This window comes from Hippocampus bargibanti, linkage group LG06 (genome assembly GCF_051943395.1).
Source record: "Hippocampus bargibanti isolate YZ-2025 linkage group LG06, ASM5194339v1, whole genome shotgun sequence".
Lineage (NCBI taxonomy): Eukaryota > Metazoa > Chordata > Actinopteri > Syngnathiformes > Syngnathidae > Hippocampus > Hippocampus bargibanti.
Genome location: NC_142739.1, coordinates 20,393,913 through 20,410,638, shown reverse-complemented (window position 1 = coordinate 20,410,638; position 16,726 = coordinate 20,393,913). Strand labels below are relative to the sequence as shown.

Sequence of the window (16,726 nt, the reverse complement as noted above, 5' to 3'; positions counted from 1 at the left end):
CAGTTGCTAGAAATCTGATTCTGCAAATAGCAAGCGTCCATTTTTGCATCTCTCCGTCACCTGCCACCCCCTGAGCGCCTCCCACTCCCACCTCACCCACTTCCTGACACCTCAGCGGGAGAAAGGTTAATACCGCCACCAGCTACTGTATGCCTCTTGACTTTACATCGCGACAAATACAATTAACAAAAAAAAAGCAATATAAATAACAATGAATAGAAATGATCAATATACAAACAGAAATGTTACACTTTTGCAATACAATCTCTCCCCATGACCACCTTGTAGATAAGAAATAAACACCACAAAAAATAGAAGTAATCCACGTTTCCTTGGTCATGTGATCATTTGCACAATGAAACTCTATCATGTTTTTTTTCATGATAACCAACGGAAATTAACACAATAACTCAAAATAATGCACAGGCTCAAAAAAATATCTGCAAACATTTTTGTCACCTATTAATTCACACTACCGTACTTTGGTATTGCATTCGAAATACAGTGATACCTCAACTCATGAACAAAATTGCTTTCCAGAAAGTGTGTATGAGGCGAAAAGTCCATCTTTATTTCCCATGAGAAACCATAAAAATGAGAATAATCCTTTCCCAGGTCCCCATAATACATAATTTTCTACTAAATAAGCCTTAAAACTACACAAAACATATCTTATTTTATGTATAATAAATGTGCTATTGTATTGTAATTAAAGAAATAAACAGTACTATATAATAGTCGTTTTATTTACCTTTGTGATGGTCATTGATGTAGTTGCCTCTTGATGATATCTGAGTGAAGTTGCCGTGCTTTCTCGGTGATAATACACTCACTCACGCTTTCCCCTTCTAGCTGCTTTTCGTTAATTTCAATTAACAACGTTTTTCAATTTCTATTGCCTGAGACTGTTGCGCCACGGACCGGTTTAATGTCAGACTATATTTTCACGGACCGGCGGATAAATACAACAAAAAAAGATGTTTGTTTTTTACTCATTTTGCTAGTTTACGGTGGGCTAATTTTAGCGGTATGTATCACGTGACCTAGACAAGCGTTTTGGCATGCGTCAAGAGTAAATCATAGACAGATGTAATCTGGTATTTTTTTATTTTTCAAACTAAAACATCGTGCGGGCTTAGATAATAAATAACACGGAAATTATGTAAATTATTTATTCTTTCTGCGCGGCCCGGTACCAAACAACCCACGCACCGGTACCTCTGACTTAGACAACACAGAAACACCCTGAGACACACACGCACCCTGAATAGCTTCCTTGTTCTTAAGGATGGTAGCAACGGTCGACCCTGCGTATTGGTACTGGGACGTGAAGTCACACCTACGCACACCTTGTTCGTGTTTTTCGATGATCCTCCTTCAGCTCGACTGTATGATAGAAAACTGTTTTACTAATGTATCACTTTAATTTACATATACTCCCAATAAATAGCTTGGCAGAGGGGCACATAATTCAGATGTATGTCATTGATGACTGCGTCTCCTGCCGGCAGTGGGGACGATCTTTCTGGTTCCGAGTGTCTGTCTACCATGTCTGACTGTTATATCTCTGACACTAATTTTCTTTTGTCTTCTTCGGGCTTAACACTAGCCTGTGGTGGGGTCTTTTTTGCTCCCATAATAACATAAGTACACTTGAAAACAAACCACGTCAGCACTCAAAGAAAGGGGGTGACGAAAACTAGTGGCGCTGTTCGACCATGTGGATTGGTTCGTCTGCCGAAATCTAGTTCGTCAGCCGAGACTATATGCTCACGAATTTAATGTTCGTGAGGCGAAAAGTTCGTGAGTTTAAGCGTTCGTCAGCGGAGGTATCACTATATTGGAAAAATAACTGTCACCTCGAACAGAAATAAACAGCAGCGCAAGAAACAATCTAACGAAGAATAGTGAATTGCTTCAAAGTCTGTCACACTTGAATTGATGACAATTCCGTTCTCGATTGCCTGCCTCCGCAAGGCAATTAGCGGCAATATCGTGAAGACACCCAATCTCCATCGAGCTGGAGAATGACAATTAGCATAGTGATGAGCAAAGTTAATGATCCTCATCCTCGTGGCACTTAACCACCATTTTACAACGCTTCCCCAGGGGAGGTACTCGATATCGCGAATGTCTACATTGTCATGTGCACACTTAAGTATGACCCCTAATGAAATGACTGTGTTGTACTCTAAGGAATTTGGAGGGATTTATCTTGTGTTAGAAACATCCTAATTTTATAACGAATTATTTTTAAAATATGTATTCATTAATAGTAAGTTTAAAAAAAATTAAAAAATAAAATACACTTTTTAAAAATGATTTAACAGCTTTAAATACATATTTCACCCCTTCAACACACCTGATTAGGACGAGCAGGTTCCTGCAGGGGTTTACTGATGAGCTGATCATTTCATTTGAATCAAGTGCATTGGAGGAAGGAAACAACTAAATTCTTTTTTCTCCATTAATAAAATATTTTATTTGTTAGACAATCTGAAAAGTGACTTTTAGGTGACGTGAGGACTTCAAGGTGTAAAAAAAAAAATATTGCTGTTATGGGGATTTATTTCAAAGGACAAAGAACATGGTGTCACGGTTGTTCTCCTTTATAAACTTAAGATTGTATTTACTCTTTTCGATTTTTAAGCAATGTATTTTTTAATACCTTCTTCCTGTCCTTTTGGCTTTTCCCTTCAAGAGGTCGCCACAGCGAATCAGTGTTATCCATCTTCAGAGGTTTGATTCACATGTTTGTTTTGGCTTCACATGTTTGTATTTATCCGGCACAAGAAGACACTGGCTTATGTCACCTTGAATTTGTAAAAATATATGCACTGTACTTACTATATTTATTTTTTCACTCGCAAGACCACACTGCTCCTTGCTGGTCAAGTCAGGAACATTTTAAAAAATAAATTTGCTGCCCTCTTGTGGCTAATAAACAACCTTACAGCTCTAAAGTTGATTGGACTGGGTGCCGGTTACCATACAAAAAATAAGTGTGGATTATGCTATATTATTTTATTTGTTTATTTATTGATGGTTATCTTGAACTGACAAGAAGAGGGTCGCGCTATTTGTACACCATGTTCCATGTTGGACACTTTGTGATTTTAATTCTTTACACCCGCAACAAAGATGAATCATAAAAAATCATTCAAAAGAAATGTCTCTTACCTGTGTTGTTTTTGTCATCTTTGGAAGACAGAAGCATTGAAAAAGAGAGAAAAAATGTTAAAAGGAAAAAAGGCAATGACAATACTGTCATGACAGATTTATACCTTTGTCCATACTGTTCATTTTCAGTTCACATATTAAGTTTTGACAACATACCCTCATATAAACTGTTTGGATGTAAGTGTATTTATAGCCTGTCTGAGATATATATATATATATCAGAATCAGAATCATCTTTATTGCCAAGTATGTAGGACACACAAGGAATTTGTTTCCGGTAGAACACGCTGCACTAGTATCGTAAAAATAAACAAAAAAACTGCTAAGTGGCACTATACAGTTCCATTTTGGCTATTGTTGAAAGAGTTCAAAGAGTTAATGGCTTGGGGGAAGAAGCTGTTTAAATGTCTGCTGGATTTGGTGCGCATGGATCGGTAGCGCCTGCCTGAGGGGAGTAGCTGGAAAAGGTGGTGGGCAGGGTGCGGAGGGTCCAGTAGGATTTTCCGCGCCCTAGTTTGGATTCTTGCAGTGTGCAAGTCCTCAAGAGTGGGTAGGGCGGTGCCAATGATTTTTTCCGCCGTCCTAACTGTCCGTTGAAGTCGGATTTTGTCCATTTTTGTGGCGGCCCCGAACCAAACGGTGATGGAAGAACACAGGATGGATTCGATGACAGCCGTGTAGAAATGTTGCAGCACCTCCTGTGGCAGGCCATGCTTCTTAAGCAGCCTCAGGAAGTACATTCTCTGTTGGGCCTTTTTCAGGATAGAGTTGGTGTTGACCTCCCACTTCATGTCCTGGGAGACTGTGATTCCCAGGAACTTGAAGGTCTCAACGGTTGACACCAGGCAGTTGGATAGTGTGAGGGGTAGCTGTGGTGATGGATGTTTCCTGAAGTCCACCATCATCTCAACTGTCTTGAGCATGTTCAGCTCCAGGTTGTGACGGCTGCACCAGAGCTCCAGCTGCTCCACTTGTTGTCGGTAGGCAGACTCGTCGCCGTCTTTGATGAGACCGATGACCGTGGTGTCGTCTGCGAACTTTATGAATTTGACAGCTGGGTGCGTTGAGGTGCAGTCGTTTGTGTAGAGAGAGAAGAGCAATGGAGAGAGGACGCATCCCTGCGGGGCTCCAGTGCTCGTGGTTCGTGTTGTGGATAATATATTTCCCAGTCTGACCTGTTGTGTCCGTCCTGTCAGGAAGCTGAGGGTCCACTGGCAGATCGTGGGGGACACACCAAGCTGGAGAAGTTTGGGGATGAGGAGTTCTGGGATGATGGTATTGAACGCAGAGCTGTAGTCCACAAACAGGATCCTTGCGTAGGTTCCTGTGTTGTCAAGGTGGTCGAGGATGTGATGCATATATATATATATATATATATATCCTTGCCTCACTTCCCATGGGTGGAGCTCACCTCAAGCTCAGGTCCTCTACCAGAGGCCAGGAAGCTTGAGGGTTCTGCGCAGTATCCGTGCTGTTCCCAGCACTGCGCTTTTCTGGACAGAGATACCCGACGTTGTTCCAGGGATCTGTTGCAACCACTCGTCGAGTTTGGGGGTCACTGTCCCGAGTGCTCCGACCACCACAGGCACGACTGTCACCTTTACCTTTCAGGCTTGGTATTTCTCGATTTTCTCATGTTCCTTCTTTCTGATGTTTCCATCACTCGGGACCGCTACATCCACGACAACGGCTTTCTTTTCCCCTTTATCTATGATAATATCTGGGTGGTTGGCCATTACCATCTTGTCAGTATGTATCTGGAAGTCCCACGGGATCTTTGCTCTGTCATTCTCTACTACCTTGGGAGGTGTTTTCCATTTTGACCTTGGGGTTTCCAGTCCATACTCAACACAGATGTTTCGGTAGGCTATGCCAGCCACCTGGTTATGGCGCTCCATGTAGGCTTTCCCTGCCAGCATCTTACACTGCATCCATACGGTATAGAACTGTCATGATCGGATTGCCGACCAGCGGGTAGCGCTGTCGGCCCTGCCTGCAGCCTCGCAGGTGCTGGTCGTTACAATCAGTGCCAGTCAAAAGGACTCCCGGCACGACGATTCGAGTCAGGTCATTGTATGCTTTGTATGCAATTGTATGCATTGTGTATGCATTGTTGCTGTGCTTATGTTTGTTTCACCTTGGCGGACTTTTAATCTTGGTTTTCTTTTGATACTTTATTTTTTCTGCTCAGATGATTTTGATGTTTTAGATTTTGTTCCTGCTGACTTTATTTTAATACAATTTGTCAAACACAACCTCCTGCTCCCTCCTGCCTGCTTTTTGGCATCCACAACCGCCATCACCACCTTGCAAACCGTGACAAGAACTCCTTGGCAGGAGCTGTTTTTACAAAATCTCATCCGCATCCTTACAATATATATCCAGAATTAGATCCGCCATCACACGTAATATTTTTTTTAATGATTGACGGTCACCGCATATCAGACGGTGACTCAAAGGCCTTGAAATTTTCACTCAAAGCCAAATATAGAACGAGTCGACAACACTCCACCATGTTTCCAAACTGTTCGGGATTACGCAACCTACTTACACATTGTCAGAGCTTTTTTTAAGATCCCCATAGCAACTTTCATGGTTGCCACGGCAACCCTAATAACCAGCTGCCAAACAGTGGCTTTCTTTCACCAAATTCTCATTCATTTGCATGTGAGCAAATGAATTGAACTAGGACTGGAATGGAGCACCAACATGGAAAGGAGTAGAATATATTTTCCAAGAGAGCTCAGATGTTGGAAATATTCAATGGGTCTGTGAAAGCAAGTACCATTTATTTTGATGGTAGCTGCTCAGGCATCAGTATCAGGATGCCACATTTCGCTTCATGAATTTAGATTCCCCTGGGGGGAAAAGTGTGATGGCGAATGTGTAGAAATATGCTTGATATGTTATGACCACTCGTTCAGCCATTTTTTTGTGTGTATAGACGATCAATGAGTGCCAAAATGTTCTCGGGTGTCATATCTGAGACAGATAAAAATAATTTTTGACCAACATGACATAAGCAACTGGAAATGCGAGAAGGTATTGGATAAATAGACAGATAGACAAATGGATATATAGTCAGATAGTACATACAGTTTGATAGATTTGGAAAAAAGGGAAACATAATAATAGAGTCCGTGTAATCTGAAGGTATGAGGTGCAAGGGGAGCCAAATTTGGCGGATTTTTTTATTCCAATATGCATTAAAATGGTTCAACCAAAACCGCCTGAAAAATGCTCGTACCAGATGCTCCGTATTTCATTTTTTTGCTTCGGTCGTGTCATAGTTTTACTCACAGAGGCAAATGGGCTTGGGAGCGTCCCATTTTCCCAGTTTGGTGCAATGGCTGACGTTTCGTCCCTCCAGAATGAAGCCACTGTGGCAGCGATAGTGAAGAATCGAGCCCTCAACAGGGGGGCCCGGGGGTCTCACTGTCACCTGGCCGTTCTCCAGAGACGTCCACACACGAGGACACAGCAATACTGACAAAAAGATCATGGGTATTATCAACATATAGCTCAAGGCTAACCAGTCAAGATGCAACAGCCACAAGCTTAAAACGTCACTTGACAGTTTTACGCGTAGCATAGATTATCTGAAGTAGTTGCCCAAATAGGCCATTGGTATTAACATTTTTAGTTGCATGTTAGCAATAGTTATTTAGCATTAGCATTATTTTAGTTTTAGATGATCTTTATACATGTTCTGTTTGCTTTTTAGCTCCAGTGCAATGTTAGGAATAGCATTAATTTCATTGTCATTCACCGTAATTTATCTTTAGAGGGATAAATAAACATGAAAACAGTGAACTAATACATCTTTGTTATGTTCTCGGATTGAAGGATTGAATATTGCTAAATGCTAATAACCCCCTACGCCAACACACTCAACGTAACTGCAATGCTAATGCTTAGCATTAAGATTAACTACTTTCTATGGTAGATGTTTTAAGACTGTCCAAAATCACATCATATAATAATAGAATTTACTAATGGAATTAGCATTGTTAGCTTTCACTGTGCTGTAGATACAACAAAACCCATAACAGGTACCGTAAAACTGAACCAATATATCTGGGTTATTTTCTTAGATGAATGATTGAATATTGCTAAATGCTAATAGCCCCTGTGTCAAAACACTCAACTTGCCCGCTATGCTAATGCTTTGCATTCAGATTAGCCACATTCTTTGGTAAATGTTTTAAGACTGTCCAAAATCACATCATATAATAATAGAAGTTACCAATGGAATTAGCATTGTTAGCTTTCACTGTGCTGTAGATACAACAAAACCCAATTTAGGTACTGTAATTTAAATTAGCAAGAAAAGTTAACAGGCTAACGGAGCTACCAAAGCTAAGAAACTCGTAAATTGAATGACATGTAAATACATTTTCCGTTGAAGGCACCTCATCTTAAGGTCTCTATTTTTTATTTTATTTTTGCAAAAAGGTTCATTACTTGAATGTAATGTACCCTTGAAATTCTGAAGAAGTTTTTTTTTTACTCAAAGAACAATTTCATCACATCACTGTACCCAAAACATGACCTGAATAGAAATTTAACACTGGCTGTTTTTTAATACATAACTAAGGTTGTGATTGTCTTTTTTAAAACACCTTGAGGGATGTTTTTGTTCCAGTTTTTTTTGTCTGTTTTAGTCAAGATGATGTCAGAGGCTCTTTTTATTTTCTTACTTCCCACAAAGCACTCTCAAGTGAGTTTTGAGAGAGTGAGATTCTTTGCTTTCTGTCTGATTTCGGACATTTTCATGTCCACTCAATTTTGTGCTGTGTTTAGTTTGTGTATCAGCCCAAAATGGCTGTTTCAAAAAAACAGACTTCTTGTTCACTTTAAGGCATTGAACTTTTTCATACGTGCTGTCAGAACAAATGTATTTTGTGCCGTTTGGTTAAAAAAAGCTGAAACAGAACGAAAACCATTGCAGCATCCTTATATGAATACAAATAAAGACCCAAGTACTCACAACAGCTGCTGTGCTGCGTCATGTCCGTCCATGTGCCGTTGGGTAAACATTTCCTGACTTTGGGTCCTACAATGACGCGGTTCCCACGGCAGATGTACTCAATCTCGTAATCCACAGGTAAAATCTGAACACTACGAATCTGCGAAGGCAGTGATGAAATTTACACGAAGATCTCTCATCCATTTAAGTCCTCTGAAAACAGTGCCATATGAGGGCAAACAGTTGTTTTTATGTGACCAGAATATAAATGACACTAAAACTCAATCGAGGGGAGAGATGTTTTTCCTCATAAAATGTAGTTGTCCAAAAACAAATATTTTCTGCATTTGTCAAATATGAATTCAGCGGATTAATCAAGCCATTTTTATCCATATCACTGTAGCTCTGGACTCATTTTGCAAACGTCACAAGATCAAACCCAGAAAACAGGTGAGCCGTGACATCGTTACTCGGGACCTGAAAGACCATCAAATAATTTTCATTCAAGTGCAAGTGGCAAAGCGGCAGCCCCCTGAGATGGATAAAAAGGGTGGATTTTTCTGCCGAACTAATATTTCCCAAATCAGAATATTCCATTTAGTCTACTGGGGATATATTGGTGAAATGAAAATATTTTAGTTGACTTCATCTAAATTGTCAAATTAATGGATGTCACCCAAATGTTTGAGTGTCTAGTATTGATCCTTGTGGGACTCTGCCACTTTGAGTTGATCTTTAATGGGATATTTTGGATGGAATTAAACCAGGAAGCCTTTCCTCCTTCACTGTCAGACGTGCAAAAATGTGACCACTCCAGTACCAGGGATTTTGTCATGATAACTCAAATTCCTGGACCCATAGAATATTAAGTTTTAGGACTATATAAACATTCAATGTAGTGTAAGAAACCTTAGACACTCTACTTTCGTCAGAAAAAAATAGTTAATTACTAAATTATATGGGTCTGGAGTTATCTGAGCTTGAAATGGGGACAGCTGTACAAAATACAATACATACTGGTTTATGTAGCGCTTTAACAACGGCTGAAGCTGGAACAAAGCGCTAACATGAAAAAAAGGAAATGCTGTCCCCTTGTGGAAAGGAAAAAAACCATTGCCAGAGGCCATGGCCAGCGCTTTATCTGCACCCAAACAAGAAAAATAAATACATGAACAAACTCGGGAATGGCGTTCTCCGTCATATTTTCAATTCTCAAATAAATTCATGAAACCCTTGAGGAACACGCGATAAGAAGAAAGGAGCGTCAGCGCAGAGCGCCGATGCGTATGTGGAACTGTTGCGGCTTGGAATTGAAGCAGATTTATGTGGAACAGGAGATGTGAGACAATCTCTTTTCGTCAATGGATGCTACAGCTGCTCTATGCTGTCATATTTGTTATGTAGTTTTTTTTGTTCTTTTGACTTCAAGACGGCGCCCCGAGAGTGGCTGCCTTTCGAGCAGCTCATGTATTTTGTTTTTCTACTTTCATTTCTTTCATCACTCCCACCCCAACCCCATCCCTCTTCAATTGCTGCTGTGGACTGCAAATTTCCCCATTGCGGGACGAATAAAGGTATTCTGATTCTGATCACTTTGCTGCTGTGAAATGTAAATTTATCCACTGTGTGACTAATAAAGGCAAATCCAATCCAATCCAATGAATGGCAGTGAATGAGTTAATAGTCCCACAATGGGGAAATTTGCAATCGACAGTAGCAACATTGAAAGGGGTGAGGAGGGACGGTGTCAAAAGACAAAGCCAAGTGTTATAAAACATCAGGAGACTGAAATGTACAACTACATTAAAAAAGTTTCATAAAAAATGTACAGAGTGCAAAGTATAAAAATACAGTAAAAAAGCATATTTAATATACTGTATGTAACTGTATTGACTCGACAAGGGGCGGCTGTGCTATTTACAATGAATGAGTCCAGGTTTATTATTATTATTATTATTATTATAGAGTGTGAACTCAAGTGATCCATGATGAAATAAAAAAAACAAGAAAAAAAGCTTAAAAATAATAAAAATGATAATAATAAACATTTTATTTCTAAGCGCCTTTCAAAACTCTCAAGTACACTTTACAGTCACGGAATAATTCTGCATGCAGTATCCCAAAATACTATTATTTTTATTTACTGAAATTTCAAGGTGACTCTGTAAAAGAACCCAATGTAAACTCAAGATTTTTATACCGATGCCTTTATCCTGACATTTAACACCCACCACATGTCCAATTAATTCTCTTTTTCAGTGTTATTTTGCACGATTATTTTTCATTGTATTCCTCATCACCTGCTCTTGTGTCAGGCCTCTATAGCGGATACCTCCATCCCTCGGAGGCCGGATGATAGCACAGCCTGGGAAAAGGGAGAGGGGCGGAGAAAAAAAAAACAATGACAGAAGAAAAAGCCTTTCATTGGATGAGGTTGATAAATTACAGCAAACACGACACATGAAACACGGTCAATTTAGCTGACAAATCGTGCTCTCAATGGACTTCATTCCTTCCCATCATCCTACGCAGTCACGCACACGCACACACATACATGCACAAATTACCTCCAGTTGATGAATTATGTATGGGCACAACAAGAGATGGTAGAATGTAGAGAACCAGCAGAAACAAAAGAGCCATCATGACTCCACCTAGAAGACAAAACGGAGGAAGAGTGATCATATAGGATATATGAAGCTTGTCATTTTGATTTTTTTTATTCATTTACACAACATACTCATAGTGTTACAATATTCTAAAGCTTGTGATGTTTTCCCAAAAGGTCCCAAAGTGTTTCATATTGTCAAAGAGCTACTGGATTTTTCGTTTTGCCTCAAAGGAGTTCTTTGTCTTTGTTGTTGTTCCCCATGTGATTCAACGGAGTGCTTCCACTGCAGCAAGACCTTCAACACCGAAAATCTATCTAATCTATCCAAGTGTGTTACGAACCACTCGTATTTTAAGTATTTTATAGATTTTTATCTGTCACAATTCAATAAATCTCCACCATAGGCACACGAATAACCATAAAGAGTCCAAATGCTACATGGTGCTAAGCAATTAAAACGTAAAAAGTGTTGAATCGACGAAATGATCCCCCCGGCACATTGGAACACACACAGACACACACACTGTGACGTCATGAGAGGCTAGTCTCTTCTGAGGTGAAACTGAAGACAGAGTTCTTTTCCACGTGTTTCTAGGTCTCACCCCTCTTGATGTCCTTCCTCGGTAGCCTAGCCACCATTGGCAAGGTTTCAAATCCAGTGTTCCGTGCTATGGTTCCAACTGGTGCCAAGTTCCATGCAGCAATCAGTATCTCGGGTTTGTTCCACAGAGGACACCAATGGCGCTTGTCTTGTCTTGTCTTCCCCCCCGGCCGTACACTAAGAGGCTCTCTGGCCTTAAAAGCCATGCATGCCAATCAAGCCATGATCAGCCACAGGTGTGGGGTTTGGATTGCCGCCTTCCACCAGATGGGGCCAAAACTCTCTCTGGGTGAAGCCATTTTAGGGGAATATATTTCGCCTCCAGTACCCAGCCTCTCCGTGACATCACAACACACACACACACACACACACACACACACACACACACACACACACACACACACACACACACACACACACACACACACACACACACACACACACACACACACACACACACACACACACACACGCGCGCTTACAGACAACAAAGACACTAAAAATAGCTTCTCTCTCATTGATGAGAAGGTTTCTTCAGCCGTCATCTGTACAAAAGTGAAGGTTTCGGACGTTTCGCCTCCTATCCAAGAGGCTTCGTCAGCGAACTAAAGTCTGACTGGTCGTATCGGCCCCATTTATATATCCCTAATGTCCAGACCTGGTGGCGCCGGACACAGCTATGATAGGTCCCTACTCTCAGGTTGGGGGGGGCGCGGGACCCCCCCCCCCTGTGGCCCCACTGATTGTTCCTACATTCCTGACTAACGATTGGCCTATTACACCCACTCCCCCCGGTATCACCTCATCAGCATAACGACCCTCATCAGCATTGCGAAAGTTGCCTAACCTGTTTTGCCTGAGCAGGCTATTGTATGAACGATCCAAATTGAACCTCACACCACCAGACCGGTTTAATGAAGGATTTTGTTGTTTTATAAGAATCGCCTCTTTCACCCCCCTTTCAAACCATCTATGTTCTTTCGCTAAGATTTTAACCTCATTGTCGTCAAATGAGTGGTTGCTAGCTTTTAGGTGCAAATGTACTGCCGATTGAGGCCCACTAGTATTATCCCTGCGATGTTGATAAAGTCTTTTTTTGAGAATTTGTTGAGTCTCCCCAATGTACTGCTCTTTACAATTTTCATTCTTACAATGTATGGAATAAACTACATTACTTTGTTTTTCATTTGGTAGCCTATCTTTTGGATGCACTAATTTTTGCCTTAACGTGTTTATCGGTTTGAAATAAGTAGGAATTTTATGTTGCCAAAGGACTCTTTGTAATTTTTCAGAAACTCCTGCAATGTACGGTACTGCTACTCCTCTCCTTTTTGAATCTTGAGAATTATTGGTTTCGTTCGCTAGTCTTTCTTTCTGACATTTGTTGAATGACCACTGAGGGTACCCACAGTTAGTGAGTGCTCTCCTGATATGTTTTGACTCCTTTTCTCTACCTTCAGTGCTAGTTGGTATTAGTTTAGCCCTATGCTGGAGGGTTCTGATAACTCCTAGTTTATGTTGTAAAGGGTGGTTAGAGTCAAAAAGTAAGTATTGGTCAGTGTGCGTAGCCTTCCTAAAGACTTCTGTTTTTAGCGCTCTGTCCTCTTTTATAATTACTTTACAATCCAAGAAGGCTAGTTGGTTCTCTTGAATGTCCTCACGAGTAAATTTAATGTTGAAGTCTACAGAGTTGAGATGATCTGTGAAGGATTGAATTTCTTGTTTCTTAATTATGACAAAAGTATCGTCCACATATCTAAACCAGTGTCTAGGTTTTGTCCCTGGGAAGGATGTGAGGGCCTGTTTCTCCATCTCTTCCATGTAAAGATTAGCCACTATGGGTGAAACTGGTGAGCCCATAGCACAACCATGGATTTGTTTATAAAAATTTTAACAAAAATTCTAACACGTATGAGCAACTAAAAAGGGACCCTTCCAATAGATACAAGAAAGAAATGATTGACTGTCTCCAAAAGCTAGAGAAAGGAAAACATATAGATAAACAGATGTATTTTAGATTATACCCGGGAGAGGCCACGCCATGTATCTATGGCCTGCCAAAAATACATAAAGAAGGGTTCCCCCTCCGACCCATTGTTTGTAGCATTGACTCCTCTACATACAATGTAGCCAAATATTTAAAAACTATTTTAGCTCCGTTGGTTGGTAACACAGAATACCACGTAGAGAACACCACAGGGTTTGTAGAGAGGATCAAAGACCTCATATTGGAACCTGAGGAAACTTTGGCATCATACGATGTGACTTCTCTCTTTACATCTGTCCCAACCCCAGCAGCAGTCTCAGTGGTGAGGACGAGGCTGCTGGCGGATGTTTCTCTGCATGAAAGAACCAAACTGAAACCGGATCACATCTGCCAATTATTAGAAATCTGCCTTAATACTACGTATTTTCAATTTCGGGAAAATTTTTATAAACAAATCCATGGTTGTGCTATGGGCTCACCAGTTTCACCCATAGTGGCTAATCTTTACATGGAAGAGATGGAGAAACAGGCCCTCACATCCTTCCCAGGGACAAAACCTAGACACTGGTTTAGATATGTGGACGATACTTTTGTCATAATTAAGAAACAAGAAATTCAATCCTTCACAGATCATCTCAACTCTGTAGACTTCAACATTAAATTTACTCGTGAGGACATTCAAGAGAACCAACTAGCCTTCTTGGATTGTAAAGTAATTATAAAAGAGGACAGAGCGCTAAAAACAGAAGTCTTTAGGAAGGCTACGCACACTGACCAATACTTACTTTTTGACTCTAACCACCCTTTACAACATAAACTAGGAGTTATCAGAATCCTCCAGCATAGGGCTAAACTAATACCAACTAGCACTGAAGGTAGAGAAAAGGAGTCAAAACATATCAGGAGAGCACTCACTAACTGTGGGTACCCTCAGTGGTCATTCAACAAATGTCAGAAAGAAAGACTAGCGAACGAAACCAATAATTCTCAAGATTCAAAAAGGAGAGGAGTAGCAGTACCGTACATTGCAGGAGTTTCTGAAAAATTACAAAGAGTCCTTTGGCAACATAAAATTCCTACTTATTTCAAACCGATAAACACGTTAAGGCAAAAATTAGTGCACTTCTCTCTCATTTGCACTTTGGAATAATAAACTTTGTAAAACATCAAATGACACCAAGGTTGCATGATGTATGTATAAACTATACATAAATACATAGATGGTATTATTTAACTCATTCATTGCCAGACGATGTGCAAAAATGTGTCCACTCCAGTGCCAGGGTTTTTGTCATTTTCACTCCAATTGCAGGACCGACAGAATATTAGGTTTTAGGACTACATAAACATTCAATTTAGTGTAAGAAACCTTATACTCTCTTCTCTTTCATCAGAAAAAAACAGGTAATCCCCAAGTTATAAGGGTCTGGAGTTCCCTGAGGTTGAAATGGGGGTGGGTGTCATTTTCACTCAAATTGCAGGACCCACAGAATATTGAGTTTTAAGACTAAATAAAACATTCAATTCGGCGTAAGAAACCTTAGACTCTCCTCTTTCAGTTAATTCCTGAATTATATGGGTCTGGGGTTATCTGAGCTTCAAATGGGGGTGGGTGTCATTTTCACTCAAATTGCAGGACCCACAGAATATTGAGTTTTAGAACTAAATAAACATTCCATTCAGTGTAAGAAACCTCACGCTCCCTTCTCTCATCAGAAAAGAAGAGTCAATTACTAAATTATATGGGTCTGGAGTTATATAAGCTTGAAATGGGTGTAGCTGTACAAAATACAATACAATACATCCATATTGATTTATATAGCGTTTTAACAACAGCTGAAGCTGTAACAAAGCGCTAACATGGACAAAAGGCAAATCCTGCCCCCTCGTGGAAGGGCAAAACATTGCCAGAGGTCTGACTAGCGCTGTATCGGCACCCCCCGCAAGAAAAACCAAATCCTCAAAGAATTCAGGAATGGCGAATGGCAATCTCACACGTATAAATTCGGGAATGGCAGCGAATGAGTTAATGTTTAAATCGACAAATTACCAAAAAGATGTTAGAACTGAAGATACTAATTGATGAAGTTTGGAGGTGAAATTCTTTATTCTTGCTTGATGTACAACAACCGTTATCCTATCCTCTGATTCATACCATGCTACATGTTTTGAATGGCAGTAGCCCCAAGAAAAATAGTTCACATATAACACAATTTCTGAAAAATATGCTATCAAGTGTGACATCACTGTTTATTTGCGCCTATCTCTGTGTAAGCTATCAGTCGTACAGGAGTGGTTCATCGCTGAAAAGGTTTCGTCAGCCGTCATCTGTACAAATTTGAAGGTGTCGGACGTTTCGCTTCTTATCCAAGAAACTTCGTCAGCAAACTAAAGTCTTACTGGTAGTTTAGGCCCTATAGTAGTCCTCTCCTATGCACCACCCAACCTGAGAGCAGGGACCTATCATAGCAGAGTCTGGCACCGCCATGTCTGGACAGTAGGGATATATATATATGTATATATAGGGCCGAAACTACCAGTAAGACTTTAGTTTGCTGATGAAGTTTCTTGGATAAGAAGCGAAACGTCCGACACCTTCAAAGAAGTACAGATGACGGCTGAAGAAACCTTTTCATCGATCTACCTAGAAACTGAACGAACACACCCCCGTGCCGGAGACAGATGGTGGCGAGGTTTGCCGGCCGGTAGAAGACAGACAAACTCTGCTGGAAGCCGACAATATTTTTAGACTTATGCTGACAAGGAGGCGTGCAGGAAGAAGACACTACCCCATTCGAAAAAGGGTTGGGCGGGGTAAAAGGAAGGATGAAATGGAGAGTTAGATCGAGAGAATGGGTCAACCTACCGGGAGTCATTAATAGCAGCACATCACACACTGGGCAGGATGAAAGCAGCATGCGCGGTAAATGCGTGCGTGCATGTCAACTGGCCTCAAGCTTGAAATGCAATTAAAGCTTGAGAAGCGTGGACAAGGCCCCAGCCCCCACCCCCACCCTGTCTTTACCCCAGAACACTGCAGGCCGCATAAGTGCGTGCCACCAGCTTTCTCACCTCCTTGTTGAAATATTCACTCTTATGCAAACCATCGACAAGTCACATCTTAACCCCCACCCACCGGCACTGCCCTTTATCCTCCACAAAACAGGAAGTTGTCTTATAACGGACTTGAAAGTCTCTTAACTCGTTCACTGCCATTCACAAATGTATTCAGGAATTGAAAATATGACTGAGAGCGCCATTCCCGAATTTGTTCGGGTTTTGTTTTTTTGTTGTTTGGGTGCCGATAAAGCGCTGGCCATGGCCTCTGGTAATGTTTTCCCTTCCAAAAGGGGGCAGTAGTTCCCTGTTGTCGATGTT

The 16,726-nt window shown here is 40.8% G+C and overlaps 1 protein-coding gene across 7 annotated transcripts in view; it reads right to left on the bottom strand.

Annotated features, from left to right (window-relative positions):
- gabbr1a (gamma-aminobutyric acid type B receptor subunit 1a) overlaps window positions 1–16,726 on the bottom strand; it is an 81,525-nt gene that overhangs the window by 61,621 nt on the left and 3,178 nt on the right. For 5 of the 7 annotated variants that reach the window (XM_088998564.1, XM_088998567.1, XM_088998565.1 and 2 more), the window contains 5 exons: window positions 10,717–10,803; window positions 10,450–10,514; window positions 8,171–8,309; window positions 6,481–6,666; window positions 3,181–3,198 (listed from right to left, as the gene is read on the bottom strand). In XM_088998564.1, the coding sequence (XP_088854690.1) occupies window positions 3,181–3,198; window positions 6,481–6,666; window positions 8,171–8,309; window positions 10,450–10,514; window positions 10,717–10,795 (487 nt within the window). In that variant the 5' untranslated portion in view covers window positions 10,796–10,803. Of the gene's footprint in view, window positions 1–3,180; window positions 3,199–6,480; window positions 6,667–8,170; window positions 8,310–10,449; window positions 10,515–10,716; window positions 10,804–16,214; window positions 16,326–16,726 lie in introns of those variants that run through there. The other 2 variants (XM_088998563.1, XM_088998569.1) reach the window with 2 other exon arrangements.